Source organism: Rhinopithecus roxellana, chromosome 20 (genome assembly GCF_007565055.1).
Source record: "Rhinopithecus roxellana isolate Shanxi Qingling chromosome 20, ASM756505v1, whole genome shotgun sequence".
Classification (NCBI taxonomy): domain Eukaryota; kingdom Metazoa; phylum Chordata; class Mammalia; order Primates; family Cercopithecidae; genus Rhinopithecus; species Rhinopithecus roxellana.
Window position 1 is genome coordinate 41538818 of NC_044568.1, and position 15674 is coordinate 41554491.

Here is a 15674-nt window from a genome sequence, read left to right on the forward strand (position 1 = left end):
ACCCTGAGTTCGAACCTGGGATTGAGTTGGGCTTTCAGTGCCCACTCCAGGCTGCCCGGGGGTTGGGGCAGGTCTGCTGCTGACTGCCTTTCTGTGTTTTCTAACCCTGCAGGGTGCACAGATGAACCCAATGAGGCCCTCAAGGCCCAATACATGAGGTGAGTCCCTATCCCTGAGTGTTACTGTCATCTGTATGTATGTGGTGGGAGGAACAGGGCCTTGGGTTCAGGAGCAGGGTCTGTTACCACCTCAGGGTATGACCTTGGACGTGCCTCCCGTCTCCTCTGGGCCTGTTTCCAGCCATAGAATGGGGACAGTGGACTGTGTGCTGCTCATAGTTTGTGGCAGAAGGTCCCTGGGTGCACCCAGGGATGACTGAGAGGTCCCTGGGCAGGGCTACCCTCTGAGAATAGGGAGGGGCAGGGATGAGCTCTTCACAGGTGGGCTTCATGTAAGTAGGCTCCGTGTGGAGCCTGGAAGCAGGGCCTGGCTCACTGTGGGGGACATCAGGGTGCCCAGGCTGGCCTCAGTGTCCGACTTCTCAGAGCTGACTCAGGGAGGGGTGGCTGCCCCATCAGTAAGGGTGGCAGGCTAGCGGGGGGACTCTGGCAAAGAGGGGAGCCAGGGAGCTCCGAGAAGGGGCCCTGCTGAGTTTCAACTGCCTCTTCCTTGCAGGCGTTTAGGCCCTGTGTGGCCAGGTCTTCCAGGCTTTCAAGAGAAGCTAGAAATCTAGCTTTTTATGTAAAACTCTCAAATTTTAGTCAAGAAGTTTTCAGGACACTGTAGACTTCCAAAGTAAGCTTGAAGCTCCCAGTTTGTAATATCTGCTGGAAATCCAGAGACATGCATTCATCTCCATTCACCCCATTCACCCCATTCATTCATTCGTTCACTCATTCATTCATTAGACTGCTGGCTCCTTGAGGGCAGGGGCTTTTGTCCTGGTCACTACTGAACCCTTGGTGCCCAGCACAGCACCTGCCAGAGTGAGGACTCAGCACACATGGGACAAATGAATGAACACATGTATATATAATCACACACTTCATTCATTCATTCATTCATTCATTCATTCCTTGCTGCAGCTTGCTCTCTGTGTGTTTTGGTCCTCTATTTCTTTCTGAGACGTATGCTGCTGATTCCTGAGACCATGAAAGCAATTTAGGGTGAGGGTACCTAGAGGACTCACCAGCCTTCTTTTGGGCCATACTTGGGGGAACCGGTTGTCCTGGGAACATGGTGCTTCTCTGAAGAGAGTGGGGCTTCCCAGAGGCCAGATGGATTTGGGATCCAACCCTTGAAATTAGGACCAGCCACATAATTAATTTGTGGGGCCCCAGACAAATGCAAATGCAGGCCCCTTAAAATTTTTTTTTTAGTGTTTTCAGACTGTGACAGCAGAGTATGAAACCAAAACCAGGTCCTTCTAAGTCTAAGGCCTTGTGTGATGGCACGGGTCACACTCCCATGCAGCCAGCCAGCCCTGTCTGTTCTAGCACAGGGAGCCCCCAGAGCTGCACTCAGGTCCTCAAGCGGCTCTTGCCTCTCTCCTGATGCCCCAGGAGGCCACGGCTATGGTTCCAGAGCCTGGTCCAGCCCTGGCTCAGAATTGGAGTCTGGCAGGATTTCCCCACCCCCTTGGGGCCCTTTGAGAGTTTCCAGGACAAGGCCCCCACTACGCAGAGCAGCGGTGGAGGCCACAGAAGGGCTGGTTGGGGCCTGGCCCCGCGGTGGGCTGTTCGGTAGTGCACTGACCCGTTCCCTCAGGGTGCTCTGCTGACCACTGGCCCCTCCACAGGCCCGGGTCACGGCTGCTCCTGTGGCTGGAGCAGAATCTGGAGAGAGTGCTTCCTCAGCCCCCCAAATCCTCTGAGGTGAGCCAAGGAAGGGAGGGGCAGGGAGTTGAGTATATGGGGGGTTTCTGGGGCCCCAGGAGGGCCTGTCTCCTCCAGCAGGCTGTCCCCACCCCCCTGGAACTCAGGAGAGGGCGATGCCCCCCTTGGAGAGTCCTTGATGGGGAGGAGTGACTGCGAGAGGTGGCGGGGATTCAGGAGGAGAGACCCCCCTAACCCCCCCAACTCACCAGCCTTGGGCCAGTGCACAGCTGGTAGTGGGGTTGGGGAAGTGCACAGAGCTTGCTGTGGCCCATGACCTCGTGCCCTGTTTGTCACCCAGGTCTGGAGAGATGAGTCTGCAGTTGCTACAGGTGCTGCCTCAGACCCAGGTACAGGGAGGGGAGCTCGGGAGGGGGCTGCCTGGGATGGTCACGGGCTGGGCTCAGGGGTCAACTGGGCCCTGGAGAATCCCCCGGAGGCCCTTAGCCCCCACCCAGACTAGGACAGGGTTCAGGGCTTGCCAGGAGCAGGCTGTTGTGGGGGACATCAGAATCCCCTCCCCAGTCCAGACTGGGAAGCCAGAGTCCTGGAAGAGATGTGTGGGTCTTGGATAAGTCCCTTCCCCTCCCTGGGCCTCAGTTCCCTTGTCTGTCTGGTCTGTTTGAGAATAGGAATGGGTGAAGTGGTCCCAAAGGGCTCCCCATTCAGTCCTGTTAGTGCCTTGAATCTGGCCCCTGTGCCCTTGAGGGGTTGGAGGAAGTCTCTAGCTCCTGCTTTCCCTGCTGCTTAGTGCCTCCAGGACGCCCCCAGGAAACAGAGCCCAAGCTGCAGCCCCGCGAGAGCGCCCCCCTGCCCACGCCTGTCCCCCTGCAGCCCAAGGAGGAACCCAAGGAGGTGCCAGCTCCAGAGCCCCAGCCTAGCTCCTCCCTGCCACCACCCAGGGACCCTGCCAGGTGAGCCACCCTCAATGCAGCGCCTCCCACCAGGGAGCAGGATGAGTACCTTGTCCCTGCCCAACACCCAACCTCCAGGAAACCTGGAAGAAAATTCAACTGGATGTGTGCTGACCCCTTCCCAAGGCAGCCACATCAGCTTCGTGCCCTTTCCCACATTTCTATGCATGTCCAAGCTTTCAAGCTTTGGGTACTTTTTTTTTTTTTCCTTCAACACACACCTGACAGGAGCAAACTATACATACTCTTCTGCACTTTACTTTTTTTTTGAGACTGAGTCTTGCTCTGTCTCCCAGGCTGGAATGCAGTGGCATAATCTCGGCTCACTGCAACTTCTGCCTCCCAGGTTCAAGCAATTCTCCTGCCTCAGCCTCCTGAGTAGCTGGGATTACAGGTGCAGGCCACCATGCTGGCTAACTTTTGTATTTTTAGTAGAGATGGGGTTTCACTGTGTTGCCCAGGCTGGTCTAGAACTCTTGACTTCAAGCAGTCTGACCACCTCGGCCTCCCAAAGTGCTGAGATTACAGGCATGAGTCACCCCGTTTGGCTTGCTTCTTTTTTTTTTCTTAACCTGAAAAATGTGTCTTAGAGGCGGTTTTATCCACACAGGTCTTACTGCATTCTTTCTTTGACAGCTGCATTAAATGGATGCACCAGTTTTTATTTAACCACTCAGTGGACATTTACATTTGTTTTCACCTTTTGCCACAATCAATAGCCCGTGCATGCGTCATTGAGTTCATGCACAAGTAAATCTGGAGGATAAATCAGTGGAAATGGAGTTTCTGGGCCAGAGGATACATGTATTTAAAATGGGATACAGGCTGGGTGCAGTGGCTCACGCCTGTAATCCGAGTACTTTGGGAAGCTGTGGCAGCAGGAGTTTGAGACCAGCCTGGGCAACATAGCAAGACTCCATCTCTACAAAAAATTAAAAAAACAAAACAAAACAAAACAAAAAAACAGCTGGGCATGATGGCATGTGCCTGTAGTCCCAGCTGCTCAGGAGGCTGAGACAGGAGTGAGCTATGATCACACCAGCCTGGGCCACCAAGTCAAGAAAGAAAGAAGGAAGAAAAAAAGAAAGAAAGGAAGGAAGGAAGGAAGGAGGGAAGGAAATTAGGACAGGTGTTGCCACTTTCCATGTGTGAGATGCCCAAAATGCACTCCCTTCCAGGGATGGGTGGGAGGGTTGGGGGAGCCTGAGCTACCTAGTGGGGCCTGAACCAGAAGCTCACTTAGGGAGGGTGGAGGGGGGGGAAATGGTTTTCAGGCTAGGAAACCTGGGCTCTGGATCCTGGCAGGCTCTGCCTTTTGGCAGGTTTGTTTTCTGCCTTGGGAATGAGCTGACTTTGGCCTCAGTTTCCCCACAACCCTTCCCACCTGGACACAGCACACTCTCTCCCACCCGCAGGCTGGTGGCGTGGGTCCTGCACAGGCTGGAGATGGCTTTGCCGCAGCCAGTGCTACATGGCAAGATAGGGGAACAGGTCAGTGCTGGGCGCATGAAGTGGGGGCCTTGGTGGGAGGGGTCTTGGGAACTCGGGTAAGGAGCAGGATGGTTGGCCTGTGTCCCTGGGGTGTGAAGGCACAGCAGGAAAAAGGGACCCTGTAGTAGAAGCCCAGCTCCCCCAGCCTTCCTGTCTGCATGGCCCACGTTCATTCCACCCACTCTGAGGCACAATGGCCACAGGGCTGAGACGTGGTGGCCCAGCCCCTCCTGCCAGGAGTTCACAGTCAGTGGGGGAGGTCCTTCCATGGGGGAGCAGAGGGGACATGGGGCACAGAAGTGGAGCCTCCTGGGAGCATCAAGGAAGGCTTCCCAGTGGAGGTGGCCTCCAAGCATTTGCAAAGGTCCAGGGATACCCAGATTCTGGGAAGAAGTAAGGCTCACAGGAGCTGGCAGACCCTATGTGCATTCCTGATAGCCTAGGGCTCCAACATGAGTGGTCAGAGAGAGCACTCATGCGCCCTGTCACCGGTTCCTCTCCTTCCTCATGAACCAGGAACCTGGCCCTTTTTTCTTGGGTGCAATTGAACGTCTTTATAGAAGCACCTGGAACTGGGAGGTGGGAAGCCTAATCTCTCTCCTGGCTGTGTGGCTTCCGCCCTGGCCTTCTCAGAACCTCAGTTGTCCCAGCTGACCAATGGTCAGTTGTTTACAGAACTCTTTACCTGCATTTTCATACCCAGGGCTGTGAGAATGGAGGTAAAGAGTTCTGTAAACAAAGCTGTCTAGGCCCCAGAGACAGGAAGGCCTGGCCAGGTCCTGGGTCTTTGTGTTACTCAGGGACTCAGCCTGGCTCTTCTGAGCAGGTGCCGCTGCTGTGGCTGTCTGGGGTCGCCCCCATCTTGCTTCACTTGAGCCAAGGCTCGAGCTCTCAAAGCCCCCTCCCCCCACCTCAAATCCTTCATTGGCCTTGGGCACAGTGGGACTCTCTTCTCCATCCCATGGTACAACTAAGGCTTGCAGAGGTGGGTCAAGGTCACCTTGAAGGGGTGGCTGAAACGGGGAGGCTGGTGAAGAGGCCATGGCAGGATTTTCCCTTTTTTCTCTCTCCATGCAGGAGCCTGACTCCCCTGGGATATGTGATGTGCAGACCAGTAAGTGACACATTACTGGATCCCCATGTGCATATTAGGAAGGGTTGCTTGGTGTCCTTGGGTCTGACTATATGTGGGCAAGGGGGCTGTGCCTGGCCAGACCTGGACTCACACAGGGGGCAGTTAGGGTCTCCTGAGCTGGAGCTGAGAGAGCCCTGTGCTCTGCAGGCCCTACCTCTGTTCAGCCTGGCCAGGTAGCCAGAGCCTGGCCCAGAGCCAGATGGTGGCTGGAGGCCCCAGGAGCCTGGTGTCCAGCTTCTCTCCGGAGCAAACAGTCCCGGGGCTAAGTCAGATGAGCTCTCCTTCCTGCTGGTAATGTCCAGAGAGCTTCCCCATCCCCTGGCAGTTGGGCAAATGGGTTTGGCCAAACCGAATGGAGAGGGGTGGGGTCTCACTGGAGGAATCAGGCCTCACAGCCTCCAGCTCCCTTGAGCTGGAGGGCTCCCTGTCACCTGCGGCTGGGTTGGGGAGGCATGTGATGCCCTTTATCCCAGCCCTGAGCCAGGAATCGGGGACAGAGGACTGAGACCAGTCCCGAGCCAGGAATCGGGGACAGAGGGCTGAGACCAGTCCTGAGCCAGGAATCGGGGACAGAGGGCTGAGACCAGGAAGGGGCTGGAGGCAGGATCTGTTCTTTCTTCACTTCATGGCCTCCAGAGAGGCATGTGGTAAACAGGGATTCATCCATCCATCCATCCATTCATTCATTCAGTACATAGTTAAGGATAGCCTACTATGTGCCAGGCCTGTGATGGGTTCTAGTTGTGAGCAGAGCTCAGGGGCTGTGGGTGGTGGCGTCCCCTGTTCCATCCTGGACACAAGCCCTCCAACCACAGGCCTCAGGGTGTGCCAGGGCTCTGAGCTCTGCCCTGTGTCTGCAAGGCTGTGTCCAGCCCCAGCCCCACTAGGCCGATGGTGGTCTCCATGAGTGCCCTGAAGCTGGGGGTGGCCGCTGTGGCCTGAAGCACACACTGGCCAGTGCACTGTGGAGCTCAGGTCTGATGGAGAGGCATGGGGGGCGTTAGGGTTGATGGTAATCATGGCGATGACATGAGAAGAGCTGGCCTGTCTCAAAGCAGAGCATATGCAGTCTCTCATGAAAGCTCATGGCCAATCTGGGGTAACAGAGCAGAGACCCTCATGGCTGTTGGGGCAGGCAGGGGGCGGAGCTCAGAGAACCAAAAGCACCTGCCCAAGGTCACAGAGCAAATCAAGTCCACCTGGCCTGGCAGCCTCCGCTTAAAGGAACTAAAAACATTTCCTTGGGGGCAGAGAGCCTCCAGAGGGTCTGCATCTGAGGATGGAGCACCAGAACCCTCTTCTCTTCCCCTCTGGAAGGAGGCAGGATTCTCTGCCAGCTGTGGCCAGGGCCTCCCTGTAATGTCTGGAGCATGTGAGTTATGGGTGGACGCTGGGTGGCCATGTGGGCAGGCTCATGGGGACAGGGTGGGGAGCTGGTTTGGTTTCCTTTTCTAGGGCTGCCGTAACAGATGTGTACACACTGGGCGGCTTAGAACAACAGACACTGATTCTCCCACCATTCAGCAGCCAGAAGTCCAGGGTCAAGGCTTTGGCAGGGTCGGCTCCTCCTGGGCCTCTGAGCGAGACATGCCCGTGCCACTCTCCTTGCTCCTGCTGGCCACTCGTGGTCCTTGGCGAACCTTGGCTTCTGGCTGTTCTCCAGTTCCCGCCTCCGTCTCTACACACCTTTACCTCCGTGTCTGTGTGTGTCAAGCCTCCCTCTCCGTTCTTTTAAAAGGACATCAGTCATTGGATTTAGGGCCCACCCTAAATCCGGGATGATCTCACTTTGAGATCCTTAACTTAATCACTCCTGCAAAGAAGCTATTTCCAAATAAGGTCACATTCACAGGTAATGGGGTTAGGACTTGGAATTATCTTTTTGGGAGACACTATTCCACTCACGTCCCATGTCATGGGGAGACTCTCAGGGGCTGGGAGTTATGTGTCCCCTGCCCTCCCCATTCATTCACTCATCCACTCACTCACTCACTCATTACTTCCGCCTGTCCACCCAGCCACCCACCCTGTCTTCTCCTTTGTTTCAGGGGTGATGGGAGCTGGAGGTCTCTGAAATAAGGGAGAAGGGAGTCTGGGAGAGCTCAGATGGACACACGGATGGAAGGAAAGAAGGATGCCCTGAAGAGAAGACCTTCCGGGGGGAGGTGGCCACTGACTCCCCACCCTATTTGAACAGCGAACGCCTCCCTGTCCACACACTCCCAGGCAGGACAAGGGGAACCAGCATCACCTGCACCAGCCCCAGAGCCTCCCAGACCAGAACAAGGGGAAGGCCAGCCATGGGCAGCCTGCAAGATTTAGGCTAGACAGCAGGACTTACCCCCAGAGGGCTGTGGAAAAGCCCCATAGCTGGGCGTGGTGGCTCATGCCTGTAATCCCAGCACTTTGGGAGGCTGAGGCAGGAGGATTGCTTGAGCCCAGAAGTTCGAGACCACCGTGGGCAACACAGTGAGACCCTGTCTCTAAAAAACCTTTTTTTAATTAATAAATTAAAAAGCCCCATGGAGGGAGGACTCAGTATTGAGCATCTCTTTAAGAGGATGCATGCACAGCTCCCAGTGTGGTACCTGGCACAGTCAGCACCTCGACAAGATACAGTTTTTCCCAGAAGAGGTTTCTCCCTAGGCCTGGCCACACTCTCTCCTTCCAAGGCTTGGGGACGCCAGCGAGCAGCAACAAACATTTTCATTAACATTAAAAGAGCGTAAATGAGCACATCAAACCTGTGATTGCATGATATTATTGCTGAGGATAAAGCTAAAAGAAGGGTTTAGATTTTAAAAGTGGGTGGACTGAATAGCCCTGGGCTTGGGGTATTGGGTTGCAGGAGGGGAGGAATTAGCCAGGGCTCCTGAGCCGGGGATCCTGGCTCCCAGCTGGCCCACATGTGTCTTTGTTAGGGCCATGGAGTGATTTTAAAAATTAGAATTGATTGCCGACATTTAAAAATCAGGTAGCTTTACATGAAAAAATCCGGCTTCTCTCGAAAACTGGGTAGACCTGGCTGTAATGGGCCCATACTGTGCTTGTGAGGACAGTCTGGGCAGCTGCTGGCACCTGAAGGCAGGTGGCACCTGCCCCTTCATTTGTATACATCATCACCCTGGCTGGGCAGGCCTTTGGATTCCAGATCCCTGAGGTCTCAAACTGGTGATGAGGTGGGGCAATCCCAGTAGAGGAAATCCCAGTAGAGGAAATATACTCCCAGTAGTATACAGGAGAGTGGTGGGACTTCAGCTAATGTGGAGCCTAGCATCCTTAACGCAGAAGATAAAACTAAAGAAGTTGGGGCCTCACTCTAGGAGACTAGGCTGTAGGCAATGGGGAGTCATTGAAGGTGATTGAGCAGGGGAGTGACTTCAGAAAGATTACTCTGAGGCTGAACAAGCATTGGAGACAGGGAGAGCAATCAAAGCAGAGACCCTTCCAAAGCACCTGGGGCCAACTATGAAGAACGTCCTACCCCAGACTTTGTGATTCAAGAGTACTGGGAGCTGGGAATCTGGTTCTGTTTTTTTCCCTCCCCTCTCCTCCTCTCCCCTCCTCCCCTCCCCTCCCCTCCCTCCCCTCCCTCCCCTCCCTCCCCTCTCCTCCCCTCTCCTCCCCTCTCCTCCCCTCTCCTCCCCCTCCTCTCCTCTTTCACGACCAAGCAATGGTTATGGAAGAATCTGCTTTATTGAGAAGTACCTGCTTTCTCAGATGATTCTGATGAACGGGAGAGGCTGGGACCATACTTTGAGAAACACCCAGTGAGAGGTTAGTACTTTGGGGCCAGGTGGGAGGAGATGTGAGCCTGGGCCAGGGAGAGGCAGAGGAAGGAGGTATCATGACCCAGGCCTGCCAGAAAGGGTGGTGGTTTGGAGTTAGGGCTCAGGCTTTGACAGAGACCCAGGGGTCCAGGTGGGTGCCTTAGCCTAGAATTCATGTGCCCAGGTTCCTGCCTGCTGATCCTGGAAGCAGGCGCTCCTTCCCACATGAAGCTGTTGACTTTCGTTCTTTTTTATTTTATTTTTTTTTTGAGATGGAATCTTGCTCTGTCACCAGGCTGGAGTGCAGTGGTGTGATCTCGGCTCACTGCAACCTCCACCTCCCGGGTTCAAGCAATGCTCCTGCCTCAGCCTCCCGAGTAGCTAGGACTACAGGCGCATGCCACCATGCCCGGCTAATTTTTGTATTTTTAGTAGAGAAGGGGTTTCACCATGTTGGCCAGGATGGTCTTGATCTCTCGACCTCATGATCTGCCTGTCTCAGCCTCCCAAAGTGCTGGGATTACAGGCGTGAGCCACTGCATCCAACCAAGACTGTTGACTTTCATCGGCTGGGGTCAGAACCTCATTTGACAGCCCTGAGGGCAGAGAGGCCACTGACCAAGAGGTGGCATGCCAGGGTGGAGTGGCAGTTTCTATGGGAACTGTAGCACTCATAGCTCCTGAACACCTCGGTAGGGCCGCGGAGAAGCTGGGTGAGCTATGAATCAGACACCTGTAGAGAGGGGCGGTCGGAGTTTCAGGGGTGGGCCAACGGTTCCTGCACCAGGCCTCCTGGGGGCCTGCCCTGGGGGCTATGTAGCAGCATACCCCATCCCTCCCCTTCCAGGTTAGTAATCTTGGGTACTGTCCTCCTCTCAGAGCTGCAGAATCTTTAGCTGTAAAATGGGAATAGTATAGGACACGTCTTGCAGGCCTGCTGCAGAGATGAAAGGAGGAAATGAGGCCGGGCACAGTGGCTGATACCTGTAATCCCAGCACTTTGGGAGGTCAACGTGGGTGGATTACCTGAGGTCAGGAGTTCGAGACCAGCCTGGCCAATATGGTGAAACCCTGTCTCTACTAAAAATACAAAAATTAGCCAGATGTGGTTGCATGCGCCTGTAATCCCAGCTACTCAGGAGGCTGAGGCATGAGAATCGCTTGAACAGGAGGCGGAGGTTGCAGTGAGCCGAGATCGCACCACTGCTCTCAAGCCTGGGTGTCACAGCGAGACTCTGTCTCAAAAAAAAAAAAAAAGAAAAAAAAAAAGAAAGAAATGCTTATAAAATACCCACGCACTAAATAGGACCTAAAAAGAAAAGGTTAATGGAAAAGAAAGGCAGTGTGGAAGCAAGGACAGCATCAATTCTTAAGGACAGTGGCCCGTAAGGAGTGACCGCTGATGCCATGAGGTGCTCATGGGACACATTTGTCACCTGGGATAGTGCACTGGGAAAACGGGAGTCAGGGCACCTGGCTCGGCCTCCACCTTCCTGTGTGGCCTGGGACAAGACACTCAGCCTCTCTGAGCTGGCTCTCTTTAAAAGGGGGAAAGTACCGTTCCTGCCCTTTGGGGCTGCTGTGAAAGCTCACGTGCTATCAGGCAAGATGTTCTGTTCCCTGGATGTCCCCTGCTACGCCCAGGCAGGAACTGGCACCCCAAGGGGCTGCTTAGAGTGGAGACGCTGCACCATTGCTGGACAGCAGCATAGACTGACCCGGGCAACACGTCCCACCACCGCATTCAGGGTCACACTTGGAGGAGCCTCCCTGGCCAAACCCCAGGGGCGTTTGCAGGGCCAGAGGAGCCGGAAGCAACCATGGAAACAGCTAGTTCAGGATGTGCTTGGGGCTTCCCTAGAGGGCAGGCAGCACCTCATCTGGGAGACAGGGATAATATCTGTACCTAGAAGTGGGGAGCTACATGCCTGGCAATAGGAAGCACCCCATAAAATAAGGTATTTATCTCTGTCTCAGTTTGCTCATCTGTAAAATGGGGAGAAAAATATAAAAGAGGGAAAATAAAATGGGGATGCTAATTATAACCTCGAAATGTTGATGTGAGGACTAATCGAGTTTTCCACGTACATCACTCAGCACAGGTCCTGGCACATAGGAAGTGCTAAAAAATGCAGCCGCTCTTACTATAATTGTTGTTATGCAACATTATGAACAATAACAGCCAGTCTCAGGATAAGACTTGAGGCCAGCTTCCATTTAAAGTCATCGTTACTACTACCCGGGTATGGTGGTGCATGCCTGTAGTCCCAGTTACTCAGAAGGCTGAGGTGGGAGGATAGCTGAAGCCCAGGAGGTCGAGGCTGCAGTGAGCCATAATTGCACTAATGCACTCCAGCCTGAGTGACAGAGCAAGACCCTGTCTCAACCACAAAAAAGTCACTATTACTAATTTATGTTTGGCTGAGGGCCACCAAGATCCCTGGAGCTTTTGGGGGACACCTGGTGTCCAGGCGTTGTCCTTTGTCGCTGACACCAGCCTGGGGATAGGCTTAGGTTCCTGATGGACTGCTCTGCACTCCCTTTGAACATCTGCCAAGCTCACAGGCCCAGGGTGTTTTCGTTGTCAAGGACCAGGATACGTGAAGAAATGTTGAAAATTAGACTCCCATCTGAAGGCGGGACCACCCCCGTGAGGAAGTGGAGTTTCCCTGGAGGGTGGAGCCTCTAGACCCAGGAGGGAGGGAAGGACTCTCAGAAGCAAATGCTGAACATATGGGCATGCTGTCACCAGGGGGTGACATCTACAGAGCAGGAAGCTCTCTCTGTATCCCTCAGGACAATCCAGGCTACCTGCACCTGGATGTGGCCAGGTGGACCCTGAACCTGGGCCTTTTGGCATCCCTGTGATGCTGTGACTGGAAACATTGTTTCTGCCTCTGCACAAACCTTTAAGAAGGAGGCCCCAGTGAGAAACAGGTTCAAGCATAATCAAAGCTCTGTCTCAAGAGGAAAAGGGGGGAAGATGATGGAGACAGAGTGAATGAGCACAGGCTTCAGCCCATCACCGGAACACCGATCTGGTCACGCTGCAAATGGAAAGTGTCATTTCCCCACTGCCTGACTAAGCACTGAGGCACTGCTGGCCATAGCCAGTGCTCCCTGCGGGGTCCCTGGGACTCGGAGGCCCAAGCTCACTCCCCTGCACATCCCATAAATGTCTCTTCCTGTGTTCCCTGCAGTCAGCATCCTTCCTGGAGGGCAAGTGGAGCCTGACCTCGTCCTAGAAGAGGTTGAACCGCACTGGGAGGATGCCCACCAGGATATCAGTACCAGCTTGCAGGGTACAGAAGTGGTTCCAGCTTATGAAGAAGAGAACAAAGCCGTGGAAAAGATGCCGAGGTGGGGAGTCTGAGAAGACCCTAAAAGATTAGTTATTGTTTGAGAAGGTACCAAGCATGCAGTACCTTATCCCAAAGGTATAAAAAGGCACAGAGCAGGAACCAAACCTGCTTCCCCCTGCCTTCATACAGCCATCCTTCTCCCATGGGTACAACGGCTACCAGGTTCTTATGTGCCACTCTAGAGACAGTCTGGGCATATGCAAGCTCACATCTCCCTCCTTTTTTCTTTTTGTACAGAAGGTAGCATAGCACACATACCTATCTGCACCTTGCTATATTTATTCAACAACATACGTTGAGGTGTTTCCATATTCAGGATATAGAGAGCATCTTCATTTTTGTTTTTTTTGTTTTTTTGTTTTTTGAGACAGAGTCTTGCTCTGTGGCCCGGGCTGGAGTGCACTGGCCGGATCTCAGCTCACTGCAAGCTCCGCCTCCCAGGTTCATGCCATTCTCCTGCCTCAGCCTCCCGAGTAGCTGGGACTACAGGCGCCCACCACCGCGCCCGGCTAGTTTTTTGTATTTTTTTAGTAGAGATGGGGTTTCACCGTGTTAGCCAGGATGGTCTCAATCTCCTGACCTCGTGATCCACCTGCCTCGGCCTCCCAAAGTGCTGGGATTACAGGCTTCAGCCACCGTGCCTGGCGAGAGCATCTTCATTTTTCACTGCTGCATAGTATTCCATCATATGGCTCAATCATAATTTATTATTCACTATTGATGGACATTTAGGTTGGTTCCAAATTTTTGTTATTATGAACAATTCTGCAATAGGCACTCTTGTATGCATGTCTTTGCACGTGTGTGAATACATCTGCAGGAGATTTCTAGAGGGGAATTGTGGGTCATTGGTCGTGAGAATGTGGATTTGTGGTCATGACTGCCAAGTCGCTTTCCATAGGGATGTCGCAATCTTTGTTCCTCCTAGAGATGCTTGGTGACAGCAGGAGGTCTCGGGTTCTGAAGTCCATAACTTACATAGCTAAGATGGGGAAACTGAGGCCCAGAGAGGATCAGAGGCTGACCTAGGGCCACCACCAGGACAGTGGCTGGGACAGTCCCCTCATGCAGAGGAGACGGTTTGTTGCCAGAGAGAGTCCAGGGTTGCTCAGGTGGGGCTCCCCAGGTTGAGCCTTGGTTGAAAAGTCCAGGTCCTGGCTCAGGAGTCATGGGACATGCTACAGAAAATGGGGGCAAGAGGTAGACTCAGCGGGGCAGCTTCAGGTGGACTCACCTCCTGCCTCTAACCCCAACTTAGAGAACTGTCCAGGATTGAAGAGGAGAAAGAAGATGAGGAGGAGGAAGAGGAAGAGGAGGAGGAGGAAGAGGAGGAGGAGGTGACTGAGTAAGTCATTTGCTCACCTGGCTGGGAATGGTCCTGTGGCTGGGGTTGGCTGAGCTCCTCGGGTCTGGGCACTCTTTGTTGCTCATGGGAGCTCCTTTCTCTTGTTCTGTGCTGTGTGAGGCTTGGAGAAGCTGGGGTTCCCCTGCTGTGCTCATCATGACCTGGGAATCATATTACCCACCACTCCACATCCCTCTCCACACACACTAGAATGCAGCCTCCAAGAGGGCTGGGACTTTTATCTGTTGCTTTCATTGCCATGTCCCTAGGGCCTAGAACAGTGCCTGGTACACAGTGGGCACCAAATAAATGTTAGTTGGCTGCATGGGCATATGCAGTGGACTCCCAGTTCTCCCATTATTCACAAAGCCAAGGCTGCCTCCCCTCCGTATCCACCCGCCTTGGTTGCCTTTGATGCCTTCTAGGGCTGTCCTGAGTTCTACTATACTGCCCAGTAATGGTCGATCATCCACCCATATCCATAGATTTCAACACTAAACACACAGAAGAGTTCAGCTAAAATAAAAGTTAAACACTGGAGATCAGGAAACACTGTGGAGGGAGAGTGGAAGAATGGCTGGACAGGGGGATACGCATGGGGAAGAGCAGGCAGTTGGACACCAGTGCCTGGAGTTAGGAGCGGGAGAGGTGGGGCTGGAGATGTGACATTGGGATTCTGGGCATGTGAGTGGCATTGAAAGCTATAGGGTTCAAGGAGATGCCCAGCGAGCGAGTGTGGATAGAGGAGAGGCTCATGGACAAGACCAGAAGCTGGGGAGATGAGGAACCAAAAAGGACTGAGGAGGAGGCACCTGTGAGCAGGGAAGAGACAAGAAGAGTGTGGGGCCTAGAAGCCAAGTTAGTGTTTCAAGAAGGTCGGCCAGTCATGGTGGCTCATGCCTGTAATCCCAGCACTCTGGGAGGCCAAGGTGGGTGGATCACTTGAACCCAGGAGTTCAAGACCAGCCTAGCCAATGTAGCAAAACCCCATCTCTATTAAAAAAAAAGAAAAGAAAAGAAAAAAAAAGAAGAAGAAGAAAGAAGGACTGCCTCAAAAGCAGGTTGTAAAGCCTTAAACTTGTTTTCCCAAAGGCAATAGGGAGCCACTGAAGGTTCATAAGCAGGAGAGCAGCATGATCCGGCAGCTGTGTTGGAGAAAGATTGAGGCAGGGAGAACAGTGAGGAGACTGTTATGGTGGGCCAAGTGATAGTAAGTTACTCTGTCCTTGCTCCAGTCCCCTGGCATTATGTCCCTGTCTCTCTGCCCACCATAGGTACCTCATGACCCGCATCATTTCTCCCTGACCTGTCTCTCTGGCCATGGCCTGAGACAGGATAGCACCGTGAGTGTTAGGAGCACAGGCTTTGGCATCTGAAACACCAATACGACTTTGCTTCTGTTAGTGAAATGACCAGGGCAAGTGGTGTACTTGCTCAGAGCTTCTGTCTCCACATCTGTAAAATGGGGGATAATACAAGCCTCCTGCAGGGGGTCATCAGGGCCAGCGGTGATGATGGAAGTGGTAGGACCAGGCCTGGAGTAAGTGCCCCATCGATGGCTACTGTTGTTCTCGTCCCCGCTGATGGCCTCTTTTTGTTCCAGTCAGGAAATAGTTAAACAGGATTTCAGAGCTGGAGGCCTATTCAGTGTCATCTGCTTTTAGTCCATCCTTACTCAGTTCACATAGACTCTTTCCATCCTTGACAGGAGGCCACACAGCCTTGACTTGCTTACCACCAGTGACAGGGAGCTCACAACCTCTCAAAGACTGTCCATTTCATC

At 53.6% G+C, this 15674-nt stretch overlaps 1 protein-coding gene across 1 annotated transcript in view; it reads left to right on the forward strand.

Annotated features, from left to right (window-relative positions):
* The window catches only part of CNGB1 (cyclic nucleotide gated channel subunit beta 1), a 95784-nt gene that overhangs the window by 16746 nt on the left and 63364 nt on the right, over window positions 1-15674 (forward strand). The window contains exons 8-15 of the mRNA XM_010365505.2: window positions 113-158; window positions 1799-1874; window positions 2176-2224; window positions 2626-2788; window positions 4204-4279; window positions 5357-5393; window positions 12385-12544; window positions 13805-13891. Coding sequence (XP_010363807.2) covers window positions 113-158; window positions 1799-1874; window positions 2176-2224; window positions 2626-2788; window positions 4204-4279; window positions 5357-5393; window positions 12385-12544; window positions 13805-13891 — 694 coding nt within the window. The remainder of the gene's footprint in view (window positions 1-112; window positions 159-1798; window positions 1875-2175; window positions 2225-2625; window positions 2789-4203; window positions 4280-5356; window positions 5394-12384; window positions 12545-13804; window positions 13892-15674) is intronic.